At 45.0% G+C, this 20,437-nt stretch overlaps 1 protein-coding gene across 1 annotated transcript in view; it reads right to left on the bottom strand.

The window, feature by feature from the left end:
- BANP (BTG3 associated nuclear protein) overlaps positions 1-14,110 on the bottom strand; it is a 109,638-nt gene extending 95,528 nt beyond the window's left edge. The window contains exons 1-4 of the mRNA XM_058846033.1: positions 13,974-14,110; positions 3,200-3,341; positions 1,921-2,015; positions 473-672 (exon numbers count right to left, since the gene is read on the bottom strand). Of these exons, the coding sequence (XP_058702016.1) occupies positions 473-672; positions 1,921-2,015; positions 3,200-3,269 (365 nt within the window). The 5' untranslated portion in view covers positions 3,270-3,341; positions 13,974-14,110. The remainder of the gene's footprint in view (positions 1-472; positions 673-1,920; positions 2,016-3,199; positions 3,342-13,973) is intronic.
- Between the last annotated feature and the right edge of the window lie 6,327 nt (positions 14,111-20,437).

The following is a 20,437-nucleotide window of genomic DNA, read 5'->3' as shown; positions in this document are numbered from 1 at the left end:
GCATTAGATTATTCAAGAGATTTTCCATCTCCAGCTTCTAACTCCAAAATAAGCAGAGATATTTTTCTAGCAGGATTCTTTAGCAAACAAGCTCATAAAACACACTCCATTGTACTTCTGGTGCAGAGAAGTAAAATGAGAAGCAATTAGAATGATGATGAACTCATTAAGTCAAAACAGCTATAAATAAAAGCAGAGCATGTCTCAAAAACCTGTCTGGAAGAGCTGCTGAGGCTTTTCCAGGGGATGGATGAAGGAGTCTGGTTAAAGTCAGGGTGAAATGTGCAAAGAGCTGCAAACTGTCCCTGGAGCAGCTTCTGAGTAACATCACAAAACTGCTACAAAAATTACCTTCAAGATAAATGAAATCTACCTCCAGCAGCAGCCTCTTGCCAGCCATGCAGAGAGGAGGAGATGCCCAAACCCTGGATCTGTGGGGTTTTCAGGGCAGTGGGGAGTGCTGTGTCCTTACCATCGGACTTTATTGCAGGTCTGGGTGGCGCCCAGCGGGGACCCGGCCACCATGGGCACCTGGATGGGGCTGTGCTGCTTGTTCATGACCAGGTCCAGCTTCTCCTCCAGGGATTTGCAGGTGGCCTCCAGTGCCAGCAGCTTGGCCTCGATGCTGTCCAGCCTCAGGCATATGGTCTGGTTGATGGAGTACAGGAACGACTGGGGAGGGAGAAGAACCCGGATTGAGCGCTCTGAGTTTAGCCCCACTCCCAAGGAAGCTCCGGATAAACGTGCCTGGGAACCAATCCTAAAGGAACTTGCAGCCTTGTCTAGTGACAAAATCCACCCCTGATGACATCCAGGAGCTTTTCAGCGGGCTCAGATTCTTCCAGATCTTTATTTGGGAGCCAAAAGCAGCCCAGCCAAAGCCATTTTCACCTAAGCACTTTGTCAGGATGATTTCATCCGCTGCAAAATCATTTCTAATGACTTGCCAAAGCCTTCCAGTCCACATGTGAAAACAAAAGGATTATAAATCTCTGGATGCATCCTCCTGGATAAAGTTAGTAAGTTTTTTTTTTTCCTGCCCAAACAGATAAATTGCAGTGGAAATTGTATCAACACAAAAAATCTCGGAGACAATTAATGCCACTCACTTCAGCTTCCTGCTGAACAGCAAATCAAGAAAAGCAAATAAATAAAATCTGTTTTGCTAAGCAATCTTTTTGAAAAGAAAACATACTCCAGTCGGGTTCTCCTGGGAAAACAGGCCATTAGAGGGAAGAGCTGCACTCTGTGTGTGCTTTGCAAACAGCAGCTGTGCCATCTTGTGGCCCTGCAATCACCGAGCATCCCAATCCCCTCCTTCACAGAGCTCCTGGGATCACCCCAAAAACACAGAATTACACAGGACAGTGTCTGTGGCACTGAAATACTCATCATCTACTCACACTCCAGGGTAAAAACCCAGGGGTTTTTGGTTTAGGGTTCTAAATCACAGCAGTGAGAACAGCAGGGCGACTTCTGAGCTCCTGAGCCAGAATCAAATTATCTTTTTATTTTTTAATTTTTTATTATTAAATTAAATTGAATTATCTATCAGGAGAACGCTGCTAGCTTCAAATAATAACTTCAAACATGCTGAAAGTATCTACAAAATTGTAACACAAATACAAGTTCATCTTTTTGGTCAACTTCATTTACTTTATCAAAAAAATGTCCCAATGTTTTGGGTCAGTGGAATTAATTCTGGTGATATTTTATATTGCATCTGAAATTCTTGCTACTAATTCTACACTGGAAAATTAGATAATTATTCAGACTTTTAAATTTATGCCTGAAAATGCACAAGTACCCATAAGAATAATTCCAGTGTTAGGTATAAACAGTTTATTTTACATTCTTGTAATAACTTTCCTAAAACTTAATTGGCATTAGAAATAAAACCAGGAAAGGGCATTAAATAACCTTAATAGAGGGATCCTGGCAGTTGATTTCTATCCTCTGACGTTTCAGGGCAGGTTCCACGTCATCATCTGCCACCTCATGGTTCTCCAACACAACTGCAAAGGGAAAAAAAACATTGTCAGAGTTCAGAATCCGAGAGGACAAAGCTCAAGTTAAAAATACAGTAAGTGGACAAAACAAAAGCACAAAAATTTAATTAAATTTAATGCTTTGACGCTTGTTCAGGGTTTCTCTCAGATATCTGACAGTGGTGATGGGACCAGGTTTGAGTTCCTGCACCAAGTTGAGCAAAGACTTTTGAGGAATGGCAGATCTCAGCTTCTCCTCCAACTCTTTGGGAGCATTTCTGAGGCAATTTTTTCATTTTGTATCAGGAAAAGCAGTTTTTTAGGTGTGTCTCTCATTTCCATTGCTGTTCTTTCAGTCATTAACTTGCAATGGCCACAGAGGACCAACATCTCAATATATTTTCACTTAGGAAGTCAATTTCTGAGCAAGTGATATCCAAATATTTCCTTTCAGAAGTGTTTTTCGATTCTACTGTCCAAAGAATTTCAATAATGGATGAGCCAAGCTTTCTTACACATAAAACAATTCCTAATGGATGGGGGACGGTTCCCATTGGAGGAAAAGCCTAAACCATGGAGAAAAACAAGACTGCAGGAATATTTCATTGGTTTTGGGGTAAGTCTACCCCTGCACAAAACCCAAACAGGCAACAAAGCCTTTAAGAGAAAAGTGAAACAAATATAATCTAAAATAATCTAAAATGATAATCTAGAATGATAATCTAGAATGATAATCTAGAATGATAATCTAGAATGATAATCTAAAATGATAATCTAAAATGATAATCTAAAATGATAATCTAAAATGATAATCTAAAATGATAATCTAAAATGATAATCTAAAATGATAATCTAAAATGATAATCTAAAATGATAATCTAAAATGATAATCTAAAATGATAATCTAAAATGATAATCTAAAATGATAATCTAAAATGATAATCTAAAATGATAATCTAAAATGATAATCTAAAATGATAATCTAAAATGATAATCTAAAATGATAATCTAAAATGATAATCTAAAATGATAATCTAAAATGATAATCTAAAATAATCTAAAGGGTTTGGAGATACACAAGTGAACCTATGGAAAATATGGGATATGGGCTTCAAAAGCACCTTTTGCAATAAAAAAAACAAGTTTGTATTTTAAAGAAAAGCTCAGCAGTGATTTCCAGTTCATGGGCACTGCTGTAAATCCCCTCCTACCTGGATTATCTGGAGTCAGGTCCTCAACAGCGATCTGAACCACATCTGCCAAATCCTGCTCTGACATCATTCAGAACCAGCAGCGAAACCCTTCCAGCACCTCTGCAGCTCCCAGGGCAGGAGCTGGCCCAGGCATGCACTCCTGCAAAGCAGCAGCAAGGAGAGGGTTAATATTCGGGAAATATTTCACCTGGCATCAACACCTTCAATTCTTCCTCCTCCTTCCATAAAAAGATTCTGTTCTCAGAGAAAGGAGCAGCCTACAAAGGGATTTCCAGGTGGAAATGTTCCTGCCCCCAGGGCTGTGACAGGAGATGAAGCTTTCCTGCCTTTCCCTTGCACATTCCCAAGGGATAAGGAGAACTTCCAGGACTCACAAAGCTCAGGAAGATCCAAGACACACCAGATTTGCAAAAACTGCAAATTCAGAATCTTAACAGGACTCTAAAATCTTCCTAAACTCAGTGAGGACGAGGAGTTGCCTCACATCTTATTACAACTAAAGCAAAACTTGACTTCTTTTCTTTAGGATGAATTTGCCTGTTTTTTTTCACAGCTCAGTTCCATTTTCAGGCATCATGATCCTGATTTCAAAGACAAAGTATTTCTCAGCCTTGCTCCCCTGGAATTCTCAGTCCAGGTTATTTATTAGTGTTTTAAGAGAAACCTTCAACCTGTAAAATTGAAATTAAATCACTGCAATCTCTCCTAGCTGTGCTTTCTCCCAGTTTACAAAGGGCTGGACAAGGAATACCAAGAGATCAATGGATTTTTTTTTTTTTTCTCCTTTTTAACCTGGAATGATAAATGGAGATTTACTGATGGAAATGATAATTCATCCATTAACACAGACACGGAATCAAATCCAACTCAACACTGACATGGAATCAAATCCAACTATTCACAATGATTTTCCTCTTCTACTTGAGCCCAAGAAATCCATTAAGCCAGACATGGAGAGGATAATTTTTTAGGAGAGCAACACAACCTAGAGAAGGATTCTGAGGAGGCCTCCCCACATCTCCAAAGTGTTTACTCAAAATACCAGCACTGCCAGCACTGAGTCACTTGAAATTCTGCTCATGGTGAAAGACTTTTGGGCCAGCACAGAGTGTGGCAGCAAGCCCAAAATCCCTGGCAGTGCTTCTGTGCTTGTGGATGCCATTTTGGCAAGTGAAATTTGCCATTTCTGAGAAGTCCTGGTGCCCGGCCAGGCGGAGGAGAACGAAGCAGCTGTGCTGCACTCGCTGTTCCATCGTGTCACACACTGCCTGCGACGCCAGAGCCCTGCCCTGGCCTTCAGGGGACACATTCACCACTCCAAGCACTAAAAAAGGCCAAATTAGAACAAAACCCAACTGTTGAAAAGCTTCTTATTTACAGGATTCGCTGTCGTTCGCTTGGTTATGTACAGGACTCACTGATGCTGCACGTGTTGCATTGGAACCACTCATAGCTACACATTACTCTGAAGAAACTGCAATAATTTTGTATAAATCCACTTGAACACTGCATGTTTAGCACAAAAAATCCTGAGTTTGAAGGTCCAGCTCCAAGCCCTGCACAGACAACCCAACGATCCAACCATGTGCCTTCAAAATCAAATTTAAAAAAAAAAAATCACTAAATTCAACATTTCTTCACGTGATTTCCTGTTTCCAACACCCACTGTCCACAGGCTGAAAGTGTTCAACTTCACCTCAGCAATACCCAAATATTCTTGAAACAAGGGCACAACCACCAACCTACAACTGGCAGAGCAGCTACAACACACACACAGAAATGTGTGTTCACAACATCAGTATTTATTTCCATTTAAATTAATTTTATTCCAATTTCACTAAGTCAGACAGCTTGGAAGAAATCAGCCACAATTCTGCCTTTTCAAAGCCAAGACAAAATTCCCCTTCTGCTGCCATGCTGTATCAAAACATAAAGGGAAAAACAAATAAATTTGTTATCAACCCTGGGGATTAGGAAAGCAACGTCCAAGGAAGCTGCAGCCACCGCAGATATCACACCTTGAATAAAGTGTCCCTCTTCCAAATTCACCATTTCCATTTCTAACAGTAAATTTTAACGGTGGGCTGACCTTGCTTTCAGAACCAAGGGGAAAAACGTGATAAAATTTAACAGGATGAGAGTTAGAGGATTTTATCAGCTTCAAAAAGCTTCAGTCAACAAATTCAGAGTAACTTTGCTGTTACAGTTTCCACATACTTTACTCAGTGAAGTATTTACCAGGGCTTCCTCACGTAAAACACACTTTTTCTTGAAATTTGCTCTATATTCCCCTTTTTTTTCCCCTAATTTCCACCTCCTGTCTGAAACTCTAGTCCCCATTAAATCTAAATTAAGTGTATGTACATTGGCATCGAGCCACCAGTGCTGAACCATTCCCAGGAACAAATTTTTAGTTATAAAAAAGAAATATTAACAGAAAGCCAGGAAGCTCGGGATAAACCACAGCAGGGCCAAGGAACGTGCCCACTTTTCCTCCCCCAGGCAGCACATGGAAGCTGGATCAACACAGGAATATTTTATGATCCCTTTGCCCCTACCTGGGGGAGGGGATGGGGAAGAAGGTTCTACCAGGCAATGGAAAATATCCCATTAAAGGAGGGCCTGGCCAGCCAGGATCACACCAAGTCCAGCCCAGTGCTTTTGATGGATCTAAACCACACTTATGGATTCTCCCAGAGAATTCCAGCGGCTCCTCCAGCTTTTAAAGAGAGGACGAGGTTATGGTGTGTCCTGGAGGGATTTCCTCCCTGCTCCACTCCCCATTCCCTGGGTGCCTCCAAAGGCTGGATCCATGAGGTTCCACACAACAGCCCCTGGAGCTGCAGGCTGGAAAGCTGGGGAAGGAGAGGGGTTGAACTGGAGCCCAGCTGTGCCCAGCTGTGCCCGAGGCCACTGGCAGCAGGCTGGCACCAGCCCTGGCACAGGGCAGGGACTGTCCCGTGTGCTGGGCACGGCTGAGGACACAGCTGGAGCTCTGGGTCAGGTTTGGGTCCTGCCAGGACAGACCCTGAGGGGCTGGAGCACATCCAGGGAAGGGAATGGAGCTGGGAAGGGGCTGGAGAATTGCTGAGGGAGCTGGGAAGGGGCTGGAGAATTCCTGAGGGAGCTGGGAAGGGGCTCAGGCTGGAGCAAAGGAGGCTCAGGGGGAATTTCTGGCTCTGCACAGCTCCCTGCCAGGAGGGGACAGCCAGGGGGAACAGGGACAGGAGGAGAGGGAACGGCCTCAGGCTGGGCCAGGGGAGGCTCAGGGTGGACAGCAGCAGGAATTTCCCCATGGAAAGGGGGATCAGGAATTGGAAGTGCCCAGGGAGGGTTGGAGTGCCCATCCCTGGAGGTGTCCCAGGAATTCCTGGGTGTGGCACTCAGAGCTCCGGGCTGGGGACTGGTCACAGGCTGGTGACCCCAGAGCTCTTTTCCACCCTCAATAATCAATTCTGTGAAATCACAGCTTCCCCAAACATTTTTAACCCCTCAGAGCTCTTGCAGCCCATCACCAGAGCAGCTCTTCCACTGTCCCTCCTTTCCCCACCCCAGGCCAGAGCCCACTTTGTTCCCCTGATCCAATAATCCCACCAGACGCCTGCTCCTGCTGCATAAATGTAACCACAACAAAAAATTATCTCATTTTCCCTCAAAATCGGGAGCAAAGCAAAGCCTTGAGCATCCCTAAAAGCACTTGCCTAGAAGTGGCTCCACTACTGGATACTCAAAAAAATTCATCACAACTAAAGATATAAATTTAAAGCTGATTAGATAAATCACATTAAATATCTCTGCCAATACTCTTACTCAGAATTGATACACTTAAACACAGAATTCAATCAGCCTTTGTTTAATTAAGTAAATTAATATTTGTAAGCAACTAAATTAAATTCACCTGAATTCCAGATTAGCTTTTCCACACACAAGTTTAATGTAATTTAATTAATCTATTTTAAAACATTAATTCCAAATAATTCTTCTGAGCAGTCCCTTGTAAACAAAGCTATTTACTGAAATATCTGATGGCTTTCCCGAGTCACGGGGCAGCATTCCAAAGTGGATAATCAAACCCATCCAATGCCTTGTTAACACGGGGAACACAGAAATGTTCTCCCTCATACTAATTAGCAAGGGTAAATATTATCTTTAAAAAAATCAAGACATATTCCAAAGCTCTGCTTGGAGTGTGGAATTGCACTGCTCTGGCTGCAGCAGCTGAGCTCTCTTGGATATTTCTCAGTGCTATTGATAAATGAAAAAAACTTCCTTCAGATTCCAGCTTGCACTTTGGCAAATATTCCCTGTTGGTTGTGTGGGAAAAGCTGGAAAATGCCATTTCCCCCTGCCCAGCCCAAGAGCCTCAAATGTTCTTCCTCTTCTTCATTCCACTTTGCCTTTAAATCAATTAGAGGCAATTCTCAAATATAGAATTTCTGTTCCAAAAATTTTTATACAACCACATTTGGAATCCTGGAATTGTTTGGGTGGGAAGGGACATTGAGGATCATCCCATTCCACCTCCCACTGTCCCAGGATGCTCCAAGCCCTGTCCAGCCTTGGACACTTCCAGGGATCCAGGGGCAGCCACAGCTTCACTGGGAAATCCATCCCAGGGCCTCACCACCCTCATTCCTTCCCAATACCCCATCTCTCCTTGCCCTCTGTCCATATAAAATCACTCCCCTCAAATTAATTTAGTTAATTAATTGAGCCAAACAGCTCATTTTTCAGGGTCAAAGGTCCTTTATCCTGCAAAAACTCTGATTTAGGGACACTTCTCAAGGTTTTCCAAAGCAGGTGAACACAAAGCCCAGGCCAGTGACAGGAATAAATCCAGCACAGGATTTATTCCAGGAGGAATTCTGGATTTACTCCACATCTCCAGGATGACAGAAATGACCTCAAGCTGCACAGGGATTATGGTATAAACATCATCCACCCTCTCCAGGGGAGATGCAGAGGACAAAGAACTCTTTAATTTGGTTTTTATTTAAATCCCTGGGGTCTCATCCCTGCAGGAAAACAGCCCAGAGGGGCACTGAGCTGCCTCTGGGCAAGGAATTATCCCAGATATCCTAATTTAACTCCACCTGGGAAGCAAACTGTGGAATCCCAGCAAAGCAGCACCCCAAGAACAGGACAGGATTGGCCCTATGAAGGTCTCCAGGAAGAAGAATCCCCCTCTGGAGGCTCCTGGCACAGCTGTGACCCCTCTGGAGCAGCTCCAAGGACACAATTGGAAATGTTGGGATAATTCCATACATGAAGTTACTGCCAGCAGTTACAAAGCTCAGGACACATCAATTCTCCTTTCAGTCTCTCTCTGTGACTTGCACCAATTTTCTAACCCAGAGCCTGGCTTTTCCTCCATGATAAAATCACTTTGTTTGGCAGCTGGAATGGAGCCTTCCTGCACTAATTCCCAATTCCCAAAAAAGCCACACCAATGCAAATGTAACAGAATAAAAAGCAACAATTGAAAAGCGTGCAGGGCTCACAGCACCATAAATCCAAGAGCCTCCTTTGAGCCCCAGCTCTCTGCAGCCCATCACAATGGGAATTAAAACTCATTTTAGGAGGAAAAGATCAGATTTACACTTCCTTCTTCCTACCCAGAACTACAAAGGAGAATAATTTCTCTTAGCATCTGTTTGGCTGTCACCCTTATCCTCAATCCACCTTAAAAAAACAAGGAAAAACATTGTGTTTCAATTCAATTTCATAATAAAACCACACAAAAATTCAGTTGAACAGCTTAGAAATGAGTGTAATAGTAGACAAGCACCTTTGATTCAGCCAAAGACTGGGGAAAATGTCCATTCTCCCAAAAAAATGGCAGAAGTATTTCCTACCTGGGAAAACCAGGAAACCAGCCACAACATTCTGGAGATGGATATAACAAATAAATAGCACTCACAGAGATATTATGGTGATGGACTCCAGTGCAAGTGGTAAAATTCAGACAGCAACCAAGAAAAAGGAAACGGTTGCTCCAGGAATAAAGGAGCTGGAAACTTTCTGGAGTAGAAAATCTCCCAGGGAGGCAGAAATTCCCAAGTATTACCACAAAAGCTCCCATTATTATTGTTGGTTTATTGTTTTGCTTTCAGAAATATTGGCTTTTTTGGGGGGATTTTTTTTTTCATTTCACCTGGTACAAGGCGCTGTTTTGCTTGGATATCTCTTCCCAACTCTCCTAAACCTGGCACCAATCCCAACACAACACCCAACAAATAATCCAGGAATGCCTTCCCTGCGCAGCTCTGGCACGAGGAACGGCAGTGGGTGGTCACAAAAAGCAGGAATTCCAGCCCAAATTCCCTGTGGATGTTGTACAAACCCTGCTGCCCCGTGCCAGCCCCCTCTGGCACAGCCGGGATGGAATTCTTCCCGAGGGAGCTGGGCAGGAAATGTTCACACGCGTCCCAGCTCCGCTTTCAGGTGCTCGCACACACCCAGAGGCCTGAATTCAATTTACAGCCATTTAATCCCATTGAACTCCAGCAGCCCACCCCCGGGGAAGCAGCTAAACGCTTGCAGATTCCAGGCTTTAAGGCAAAAGCTGGAATTTTGTATCCTGGTGGGATTATTCCGGACAGGGATCATTCACACCAGGCACAATTTGTAGAGTTTGATGAAAAGCAGCAAATGTGAGAGCAGACCTGCCCAGACAGCAAATTCTGTCCCGTTGTTTTCAGCCACTAGATGGAGGATTTTTATTGGGAATAGCTCCAAAAATCCCGCAAGGGTTTCCAGGGGAGCTTTAGGTTTTGGATATCAGGAAAGGTTCTTCCCCCAGAGGGCTTGGGCACCGCTCCCAGGGGTGCACAGGGTGGGATTTTGGGAATGTCCTGGACTGGATGATCCCTGTGGGTCCCTTCCAACACGGGGCATCCCATTATTCCAGGAAATTCAAAAAACAAACTTCCAGGATTAGTTTCATCCTCTTTCCACTATCCCAGGGTGCTCCAAGCCCCATCCAGCCTGGCCTTGGACATTTCCAGGGATGGAGCAGCCACAGCTTCTCTGGGAATCTGTGCCAGGGCTCTCCACTCTCAAGGGAGGAATTCATTCCCAATATCCCACCTAACCCTGCCCTCTTTCAGCTTGGGGCTATTCCCTCTTGGTCTGGCAGCTTACCTTTAGCAACAAAAGAGAACAATAATAATAATAATTTATATTTTTTTCTCCTTTCTTTCCTAATTTTTTCCTAATACATGCTAGTCCTCAATACACTGGAAAAAGTTTCTGATCCAGCAATTCCAGAGGAGACAAGGACAGCCCCCAGTGTTGGCACAGGCTGCTGCTACTACAAAAAAAGAAAAGCAGGAAAGCCAACATCAAATACAACCTGCTCGCTCCAAAGTCTTCTAATGGATTTTCCTGCTGTAGGCACCAAGGCAAAGAAACCATTCCAGCTGCCAAACCAGACCTTTGTAACAGAGAGATAGCAGGATTTTCAAATTCTTGCCAAAAATATTAATGAAAATAAACTGAAGAGCATCGTTTCAGTAGGGAAACATGGACTGATCAATTCTTCAAAATCTGAATTATTTTCATAGGATTATTGAGAATGGAAAAGAGCTCTGGAATCACCAGCCTGGGACTGATCCCCACCTTATCCCCAGCCCAGAGCTCTGAGTGCCACATCCAGGAATTCCTGGGACACCTCCAGGGATGGGCACTCCAACCCTCCCTGGGCACTTCCAATTCCTGATCCCCCTTTCCATGGGGAAATCCCTGCTGCTGTCCACCCTGAGCCTCCCCTGGCCCAGCCTGAGGCCGTTCCCTCTCCTCCTGTCCCCGTTCCCTGGGAGCACAGCCCAGCCCACCCACCTTGCCTCCAAATTTTGAATTTTCATTTACACCACCTGCTCCTGGCTTAGCAGCTCCCCTCCCTGCAGTTAAAACAAAAATCCCAACTAAATTCAGCTTTAAACTCCCCAAACCTTAAATTCATTCAGAGGGTGTTAGAGAGGATCCATTTATACCCGAGGAGCAGGGATGGAAAGGGGAATTCCCCAGCTGCCATCAATTCCCTCCACTCCTCCCCATAATAAAACCCAGATTTTCAGAGGCTGGAACTGAATATATTTTTCCCTTTAAGTGCTCAAAGTCAGGGGTTACAAACAGGAAGCAACATAAAATGATTCTGTTCAACAGACAACACCACAAATTATTTTATTTCAAGTCCCACATACCAAAGGTGTGATGAAGGTTAAACCTTTTGTATATCTTTCCATCTAACTGGTTGCAAAATTCACTATTTTCCAGCACCTTTAAAAACCTAAACCTGCAAGGAAATAAGTGGTTTATGTGACTGTGAAGACATTTTATTCCTTTTATTTTACTTGGGGGAAAAAAAAATAAAAAATAAATAAATAAATATGATGATTAGCCCTTCAAAGAATATGGATAAAAGAAAAAATAAGATTATTTCAATTGTTAATAACTAAAGATCACATTTCAAACTAAAGGAAATCAACCTGTGACCAGAATTTTATTGGCAGAGTTCTGCATACAAAGATATTTTGTGGCTCTAATTCCAACCACTGGCTTTGCTCTGTCTCCTCCTACAAGTGGCTCAACCCCAGCAATTCCAAATCCTTCAAGGAAAGAGATGAAAACCCTGGAATTCTGACAAAACAAAGGAAAACCCTGGAATTCTGACAAAACAAATCCATGTGTTGTTCCTGCACCTACAAATCTTTACAAGTGACGGGGAAAGCTCATGAGAAAAGCCAGAGGGAAACTCAAGTCCTTGCAAAAAGGAACCTGGAATTCCCTGGGACACCACAACTCCTTCCCAAGCCAAGGTAAATCCAGAATCAGAAGCTCTGAGCTGCTACTAAAAGCTCATTTTTCCTCACCTGATCGCCCAAAAATCCAGAAAAGGGATGTTAAAGCCAGCACAGGCAGGAAAGGAGCCTTTTCCAAACTTATTTATTGGAGCAGGTGCCTCTGGAAGCTGCCCAGCTGTGAACATTGCTAATTAGCACCACGCCCTTAATGGTTTTATTCAATTCTTCTGGATGTTATTAATCAATCGGTCCTTTAAGAGACCCTTAATAATTAACACCTGTTCTAGAGCCACACAACTTTCACATGGCTGAGTGATTCAGGCAAAAACACTCAGCTGTAGAAAAGATGATAAAACTGAAAAAAAAATAAAGTTATAAAATGTTTTTGTCCTCTGGAGAAGATGGAATATTTCCCAAATCCAACTTCCATCTTTTTATTCTTTCAATAAATTAATTAATCTTTCTCCCTAACATCTATTAATGAAAATGGAACTGCATCCATTTAATGATGGGAAAAACTGCTCAGGGTTTCAGAATCAAAGTCTTGATATTCTGGTGCATTTCTATAAACTATTTAATATACATATAATTGAATATATAAATACTTCATAACGGAGAAACCCCTCTGTTCCGAGTCACTGCTATGAAATTCAAACACTTTTTTGTTTGATATTTTAAAATCTTGGTTGAAATATTTTAAGTTACACAAATGTCACGTTTGCCTCTTGAAATCTTGGTATCGACAGGGCACCGCACCTCAGGTAACCTCACAGAGAAGGCAAGAAAAGTACCAAAAACCACTCCAAAATACCATTTTGAAGCTGCTTCCACCAAAGCAATCTCTCAGTTGTTAATAACCCTTGTTTACTTCAAAAAGTCTTCCCTGGAGAGCTCCAAAAATAAACTGATCCATAAACTAACCGTGCCATAGCAGGATAAAATGACTATATTTGGTGAAGCACACAACTTGCCACTGTGGATGGATTTAAAAATAAAACAAAAAAAAAAGAGGGGGAAGAAAAAAAGAAGCAACACTTGAATTGCAAATAAGGGCAAAGGGATACCGAGTGTGTTGAGAGAATCCTGGAACCATTTTGGTGGGAAGGGACTTTAAATCTCATCTCGTTCCACCTCCTGCCCTGGGCAGGGACACCTTCCACTATCCCAGGCTGCTCCAAGCCCTGTCCAGCCTGGCCTGGGACACTTCCAGGGATGGGGCAGCTCCAGGGAAACCTGTGCCAGAGCCTCAGCACCCGCACAGGGAAGAATTCCTTCTCAACATCCCATCTAAACCGCTCTCTGTCAAACAGCTGGCTGGTATGAAGAGGACAGCAAACCCCAGTCCCGACAGGGGTGTGCAAAGCCCTGGGGGGCACCCCATGACCGCACCGGGGGATGTTCCCTGGCCGTGCCCTGCTGCAGCAGGGCAGGGGATGGAGGAGCGCTCCCAGCCCAGCAGCTGCAGCGCCCGGCTCCCAACACATCCCGGGGGCGCAGCGGGACACCGAGCCCAGCTCTGGCGAGCCCAGCTCGGGGGTAAGCCCTGAAATGGAGCGGGGAAGAGCCAAACCTTTGGCTGGAAGGGACCTTAAAGCTCATCCCTGCCATGGGCACGGACACCTTCCGCTGTCCCAGGCTGCTCCAAGCCCTGTCCAGCCTGGCCTCGAGCACTTCCAGGGATCCAGGGGCAGCCACAGCTTCTCTGGGCACCTGTGCCAGGGCCTCAGCTCCCTCACAGGGAGGAATTTCTCCCCGATATCGAATCACGGGCGACCCCCATGAGAGCGATGGGGGGAGGCGGAGAGGGGCGCGCGGCCCCCCCGCCTCGGCCGCTCCCTCCCCGCCGGCTCGCGGCCCGGGGAGCCCAGCGGGAGCGCGGTGTGTGCTCGGTGTCCCCGTGCGGGGCCGTGCGGGCGGCCGGGGGTGGCCGCGTAGCGGAGGCTCCCGCCCGCGGGGCGCCGCGTTACCGTGTGAGGCGGGCGCCGAGTTCTCGTGGTGTTTTGTGCGGCGGCTGCGATAATGGCGTCCTTCCTCGCGAGAGATCCGGCCCGGGGCCCCGCGCCGCGCACGCGCCGCGCCCGCGCGCGCGATGCCCCCGCCCTTCCCCGCCGAGGCGCCGCAGCGGGGACCGGACTACGAGTCCCAGAGGGCAACGCGCGCGCCCCCGCAGGAGCACGCCGGGACCTGTAGTACGCGCGGGTGGCGCGGGGCGTGTCGGGAAGTGTAGTCAGGGAATGGCGGAATCACAGCATCTCGGGATCACTGAGGGTGGAAAAGAGCTGCAAGATCACCGAGTCCCATCTGTGACCGATCCCCGCCTTGTCCCCAGCCCGGAGCTCTGAGTGCCACATCCAGGAATTCCTGGGACACCTCCAGGGATGGGCACTGCAAACCTCCCTGGGCACTTCCAATTCCTGATCCCCCTTTCCATGGGGAAATTCCTGCTGCTGTCCACCCTGAGCCTCCCCTGGCCCAGCCTGAGGCCGTTCCCTCTCCTCCTGTCCCTGCTCCCCCTGGCTGTCCCCTCCTGGCAGGGAGCTGTGCAGAGCCAGAAATTCCCCCTGAGCCTCCTTTTCTCCAGGCTGAGCCCCTTCCCAGCTCCCTCAGGAATTCTCCAGCCCCTTCCCAGCTCCCTCAGGAATTCTCCAGCCCCTTCCCAGCTCCCTCAGGAATTCTCCAGCCCCTTCCCAGCTCCCTCAGGAATTCTCCAGCCCCTTCCCAGCTCCCTCAGGAATTCTCCAGCCCCTTCCCAGCTCCCTCAGGAATTCTCCAGCCCCTTCCCAGCTCCATTCCCTTCCCTGGATGTGCTCCAGCCCCTCTATGTCCACAGCACTCAGCCAGCAGAGCTGTCAGCCAGCAGATTTAATGTGGATCTGAACCTCCAGAGTCACTCACACCTTTCCCATCCCCTACTCCTTTCTCTCCTCCTTCCATCAGCTTCCCCCAGCTCCGACAGCTCCTGGGAGCTGAGCTGGGATGAGCTGGATGTCACTGTCTGCTAAGGAGAGAAATGTCACCGTGCCCAGAGCATAGCTGAGCACAGGCAGCAAGTGGGAATTTGCTAAATTAGCTCATCAGCCTCGCTCTTCTGTCACTTGTGCTCCAGCGTGTGCTGTGAGAACAGGAGGGCTGGGCAAAGGTGGGGAAGGCACCGTGAACCTTCTGGAGATGTTAAAAATATACAGAAAGCCCCCAGAAAGGAAGCACGGAGGAAGTGTACGCAAACGTCTCTGAAACAGGACAAAGATTAGATGATTTTATGTCTTTATATAGAACAGTGCTGCCCAATAAAGACCAACCACACTTCACTTTTCAGCTTCACCGTAGCCAGCAGCGACTTCCAGGCTTCTGCATTAAACTATTCCTTAAATAAGATAAAAATTCCGAAATAAGGTGCTTAACAGGGTTCTCCAGTGCCATGTCACGCAGCTGAATCCAGCTGTAAGTGTTTCTCCGGACACCTGCAGGCCTGGTGTGTTAGGAAATTGCTCCCCCATGCAGGTTTGGAAGTGCTCAGCTGAGCCTGTTGATTTATTTACCACGTTCTCCCTCGTCACAAGCAGATTAGGCAGTTCAAAGGTTAAACTACTTAGAATCTGACTTTTCACACCGGATTATTTCACATTTTGCTGCAGGGATTTGCCCTGTAACAGTTTTGCTAAAGAGTTTCTGCAGGAGTCAGGCAATCGCTGGTCCCAGCTGGAAAAACAGAGATACAAAATATCCGTGTTCCAATGAGCAGAGCCGCTGGTAAAAGCTTTTGCCATCCTAAACCAGCCCAAAGTAAAAGCTCCCTGTTTTCTCATATTTTCATAGTACTTCCATCCCAAAGATTATTGACCCCTTTTGCTGGAGGTGTGAGTTGTTTCTCCTCTGGAGAGCCATGAATCGTTTCCCAACACAAACACAAAAACTGTCATTGTCATAAACCAGTTATAGTGTTTACCCAAAGTTAATTTATCTCAAATTAACTGCAGGAAATACTGGCAGGATCCAATTGATGTTTGTGACTCTGATCAGAGATAACAGCAGAATAAACAAATAGAGCAATTTATCCCCAAGGGAGGCTGCAGCACCTCCTCCTGCCAGTCCCCTCTGATCCAGCAGCTGAGAATCCACAATTACCTCACCCCTTGGAAGAGTTTTCCCTCTTTACCAGAGCAACAAGTTTGGATTTTTTCCCAAATCGGAAGGCATTTCTTTTTAAAATTATGGATGACACCAATAAATCATGGAAAGGCTCCTTTATCATGGTTTATCTTGTGTTTCCTTGAGACTGCACAGGCAGAAATGACAAACACTTCATGCAGCACAAAGTCTGACTGAAAACGCTGGGAAACAGCAGGAGGAAAAGGATCTTTCTGTTAAATCTGAGGGCCCAGATTTGGCTTTTAGTCTTTGATTCCCAGTACCAATGAGTGACTGACCAAAGGGCATTTGCTTCCTGCACTTCAGGTGCTGCCAAAACTGAGCTCCCGTGACTATTTCTGCAATAATTGAATGAAATTCAGTGTAATCCCCATTTAGTGAATGAAGGCTTTGCTTTACCCTAGGATAAGTCTGCCTATGAGCAAAGGCCAAGAAGAACTAGATACATGGGAAGGTTTATTCTGATTTAAACCATGATAATTTGCTCAAGTGCCCACATCAAATCCATTCTTAATTTCCTGTCCTCATATAAAAGCAACTGAAAACTTCAGGCTGCTAATATGTAATTTAACTTTTTTAATTTTACAGGAGAAAATTGCCCTGTTAGTCTGTTGTCCCAAATAAAACAAGGCATTTCTTTGTTGTTTTATTTCCTCACATTTTCATGCCTTTTTTTTTTTTTTTTCCCCCATTCTCTTGCATTTTATATCTGTGCTTTGCCTTATGATGAGGAATAATTTGCTTCCAGGAAGTATCCTGCTTATTTCACCCTGGTCTCAGCATTCATTTACTATTGTTTTCTAAGGAAGTTGCTGCTTTCACATGTTTTGGGGATCAGGAGAGATTGGGATCTCATTCATTGGTTTCCTTTTTTTTTCATTAGGGAAAAAAAAAACCTTCCTGTAACATCAAAGGTAAAAAATTAACACAGTGTGCACACAATCTTGCAGCTGTAGCAGGAAAATAAAGGTTGCTAAACAAAGCTTTTGTTTAAACATGTGACAGACATCCATAATTATCCTCAGTGCTGAGCATGAGGACACAGGGGAAAAGGGATGGGGAAGATGTGAGCAGGGCACAAAAGTCACTCCAGAGTATTTACTGGAAGAATAATTCTGTTTCCTAAGGATAAAACCCTCAATTACATCCAAGTGAAAAGAGCACTTGAAGCTCCCCTGCTTATTAGGTTCTTTCTGTTTGGGTTTATTCATTTTCTCTGGAATATCTCTTGTAACTGCAGAGAGAAACAAGCCCAACCTTAAGAACACAGCCTGTCCTATATTATGGCAGTGATGCTTAAGGAAAAGTTACATAAAACACCTCTTCAACCAAGAGAATATTGATATTAATTCTAAATTTGCTGTAGCAGCATGTAAGGAGAAGCTCATCATTTTAATTTTCAGAGGCAATCCCCTCAGAATTGTTCTGTGATTCTAACAGAAAACAGGGCAGCATCAGGTGGATTTTGCTCCTGGATGTACTTCAGCTACCTCTATCAATGCTCTGATCTCATTCTGGTTTCTGCTGAGTAAATTCCATTTTATGCAATGAAAATACTCCTCATTTTCATGAACAGGGAAGGCCCTGAATCCCCTCAGCAGAGAGAAAAACATTGTGACACGTTTTGCCATCTGTCTGGTCCAAGTCCATGGTCACGCAGGGTCACTTCTGCCAGTCTGAGGAACAAGGTGAGAAGGGTCAGGTGGGATCTCAGTGTTCTCTTACTTATTTACAGACTCTTCCATCTCCCTGGACACATCATGGAAAAAAAAAAATAAAATGATGGGAGGCTCCTTCCCTTCTGAGAAATGTGCCCCTGATTTATTTACCACGAGCCCTGTGTTTATACTTCACCTGGCTGGGATCTTCCAGGGTCACTCACAGCTTCTTCTCTGCCCCTTTTGCTTCCCCTACACAGCTGAGATTTGCCCAGCTCTGGTCAGCTTTGCCCAAGACTGTGTTTATTTGGAGAGTTACCATTATCATCTGAATAGTTTTGGGGGATTATCAAAGCCTGAAGGAGATTCAGCCCACCTACAGATTTTAGAGGATTTTATCCTTCTATGATTGTAAGCAGAATTTGACCATCTCCTCATTCGGGACATGCATCCATTTTGACACGTCCAAAATTATTTGTAACTCAAAGGTTTTGGGTGTGAGAGGTGAAACAAAGTGAGATGTCCAGGGGTGGCCAGGGTGACAGAATGCCCTGAGCAGGTTTCCACACAGCTCCACGTGGCAGAGGCAGGAGGGCAGGGCTGCCCTTTGTGGCACTCCGGGCAATCCAGGTCAACTGGAACCTCATCCAGGGCAACAGAGGCAAATTCCAACCCCTTGGGATGGTGAAATCCTTCATTTCCCTACAACCTGGGCACTGCAAAGCTCTGGAGACAGCTTTTCTCCTGTTCCACGTGTTCCCAAGTAGATCCTAGAGTGCACCTAACAGGGATGAAGGTCCATAGGCTGTATCAGACAGAGCTTTCCAGCACATTTCAGGAATTCCCCCTGCTTGGCAATCATGGGGACAAATCTGGAATGCTCTGTCCTGTTTGGGGACCTTGATGTAAGAGAGAGAATGAAAAAGCAGAGGTGGAAGAAGTGTCCCAGCACAGTGCGGACACCAAAAAAAAAAGCTTCTATCAAGTCAAATCTACCATGGGAAGTGTGAGCCAATCCTCAGGGACATGAGGGGCAAAGCCACCCAGGGGTGACCTGGCTCCTGGGGGGAACCTGCACCAAGTGACATTTTTAGTCACTCCAGAGAAGTTTCCACTCCTCAGCAGCAAAATTCCCAGGCAGCTTCCCACAACTTGACTGATTGTCCTGCCAATTAGATAATAATTAGGTGAGGAAAATGTTCATTATTCAATCCTTCTATGATATCTAATTACAGTAAAGATGTAACATTGTATTTTTTGCTGAATTACTGGGTTTGACTTAAAACCAAGGCAACACTAGGGCAGGAACAGCCTTCCAAGCAGGATGCCTGGGGATCAGGTTCCTTGGACACACCACAGTGAGGAGGTGATTTTCCCTCTGCAAGTAACACAATTAATTTCAACAACGGTAATATAAAAATAAGTAAGTACTGACAACATTCCTATAGGAAAAAAGAAATAAAAAATTATTGTTCCTCTCTGCTCAGTCTGGAGGTACCAACAGCAAAAGTCAGATCGGTGACAGCAAGAAAATTCTAAATTTTCACTTGTTTCATTTCTGTGAAGAAAAGTATGCCCACTTTCATTGTGTACAGTCACACTCCTCACCCACATTACCCAGTTATGAAGAACAGTTGATGTTTCAGTTCCTCAGGCAGAACTCAGAGCTGAAAATCCAGGCAGTGCTGGCAGCTCAGGGAATAAATGACAAGCAGTAAGGAAGACTCTGCTAAACAGGAGGGGTTGGAATAATAAATAGCACAGTTCAGCTGGACTCTTCAGGTTGCCAAAGAGGATTCCCTGAGCCCTGCCCTGCCACCCTGTGTGATAAGAGATGGCAGGCAGGCAAATGTTTCATGAAAACATCACCAGGAAGTTTCTAATCCAAAACACCAGTTTGTTAAAAATAAATAAATAAATCCTGACAGAACACAAATCAAAACCATTGAAAAATATTTCCCAGGTAATTTATGAATTAAGAAAAGAGAAGGGTTTAATGGCAGAATGCTAATACTCTTATCATTATCACTTCTTGCTCTGTCATTGACGGATTCTGGAGCTTTCTATATATACCCACTTAATTATTTAATGGAGAAAAGGAATCACATGTGTTTTGTAAATACTTCCATTTTCTTGTGAGCCTGAGGGATTTTTTAAATTAAGTTTAATGACCCCCATAATCCTCACCTGCAGCCTCCACCACCACAATGGGCCAGGAGCCCATTTAAGCCTTAGCTCTGGTGCTGGGACTCTTGGCTTCTGGTTTGTCTCTATTTCTGTCTCCAGGAAGGACTTGGGATGTCTCTTTTTATTCCTTCTTCTGCTCCTGCGTTGGACCTTGGCTCTGGTTTGTCACTTTGTCACTCACAGGGGCTGGGAATGCCAGGGGACTCTTTGGGTCAGGTACTGCTGTGCTGGGTTATCCTTGACTCCTTGTCCTTGGAAAGGATAATTCTATCTTCAATGGTTCCCCATCATTATTCCCATTTAGCTGGCAGTTGTCTGAAATATTGGGGAATTTTTACAGGAATAATTCTTTTCCTCTGTTTCTGTGCTTGGCCTGAAAAACTGCAGCTCTGACTTGGATGCATTTGTACTATTGGTGTGGATTGTTTCAGAGGAAG

The sequence above is a fragment of the Poecile atricapillus genome, chromosome 10, assembly GCF_030490865.1.
Source record: "Poecile atricapillus isolate bPoeAtr1 chromosome 10, bPoeAtr1.hap1, whole genome shotgun sequence".
In the NCBI taxonomy this organism is placed as follows: domain Eukaryota; kingdom Metazoa; phylum Chordata; class Aves; order Passeriformes; family Paridae; genus Poecile; species Poecile atricapillus.
Note: the sequence above shows the minus strand (reverse complement) of the source record. Positions and strands in the feature narration are given on the sequence as shown.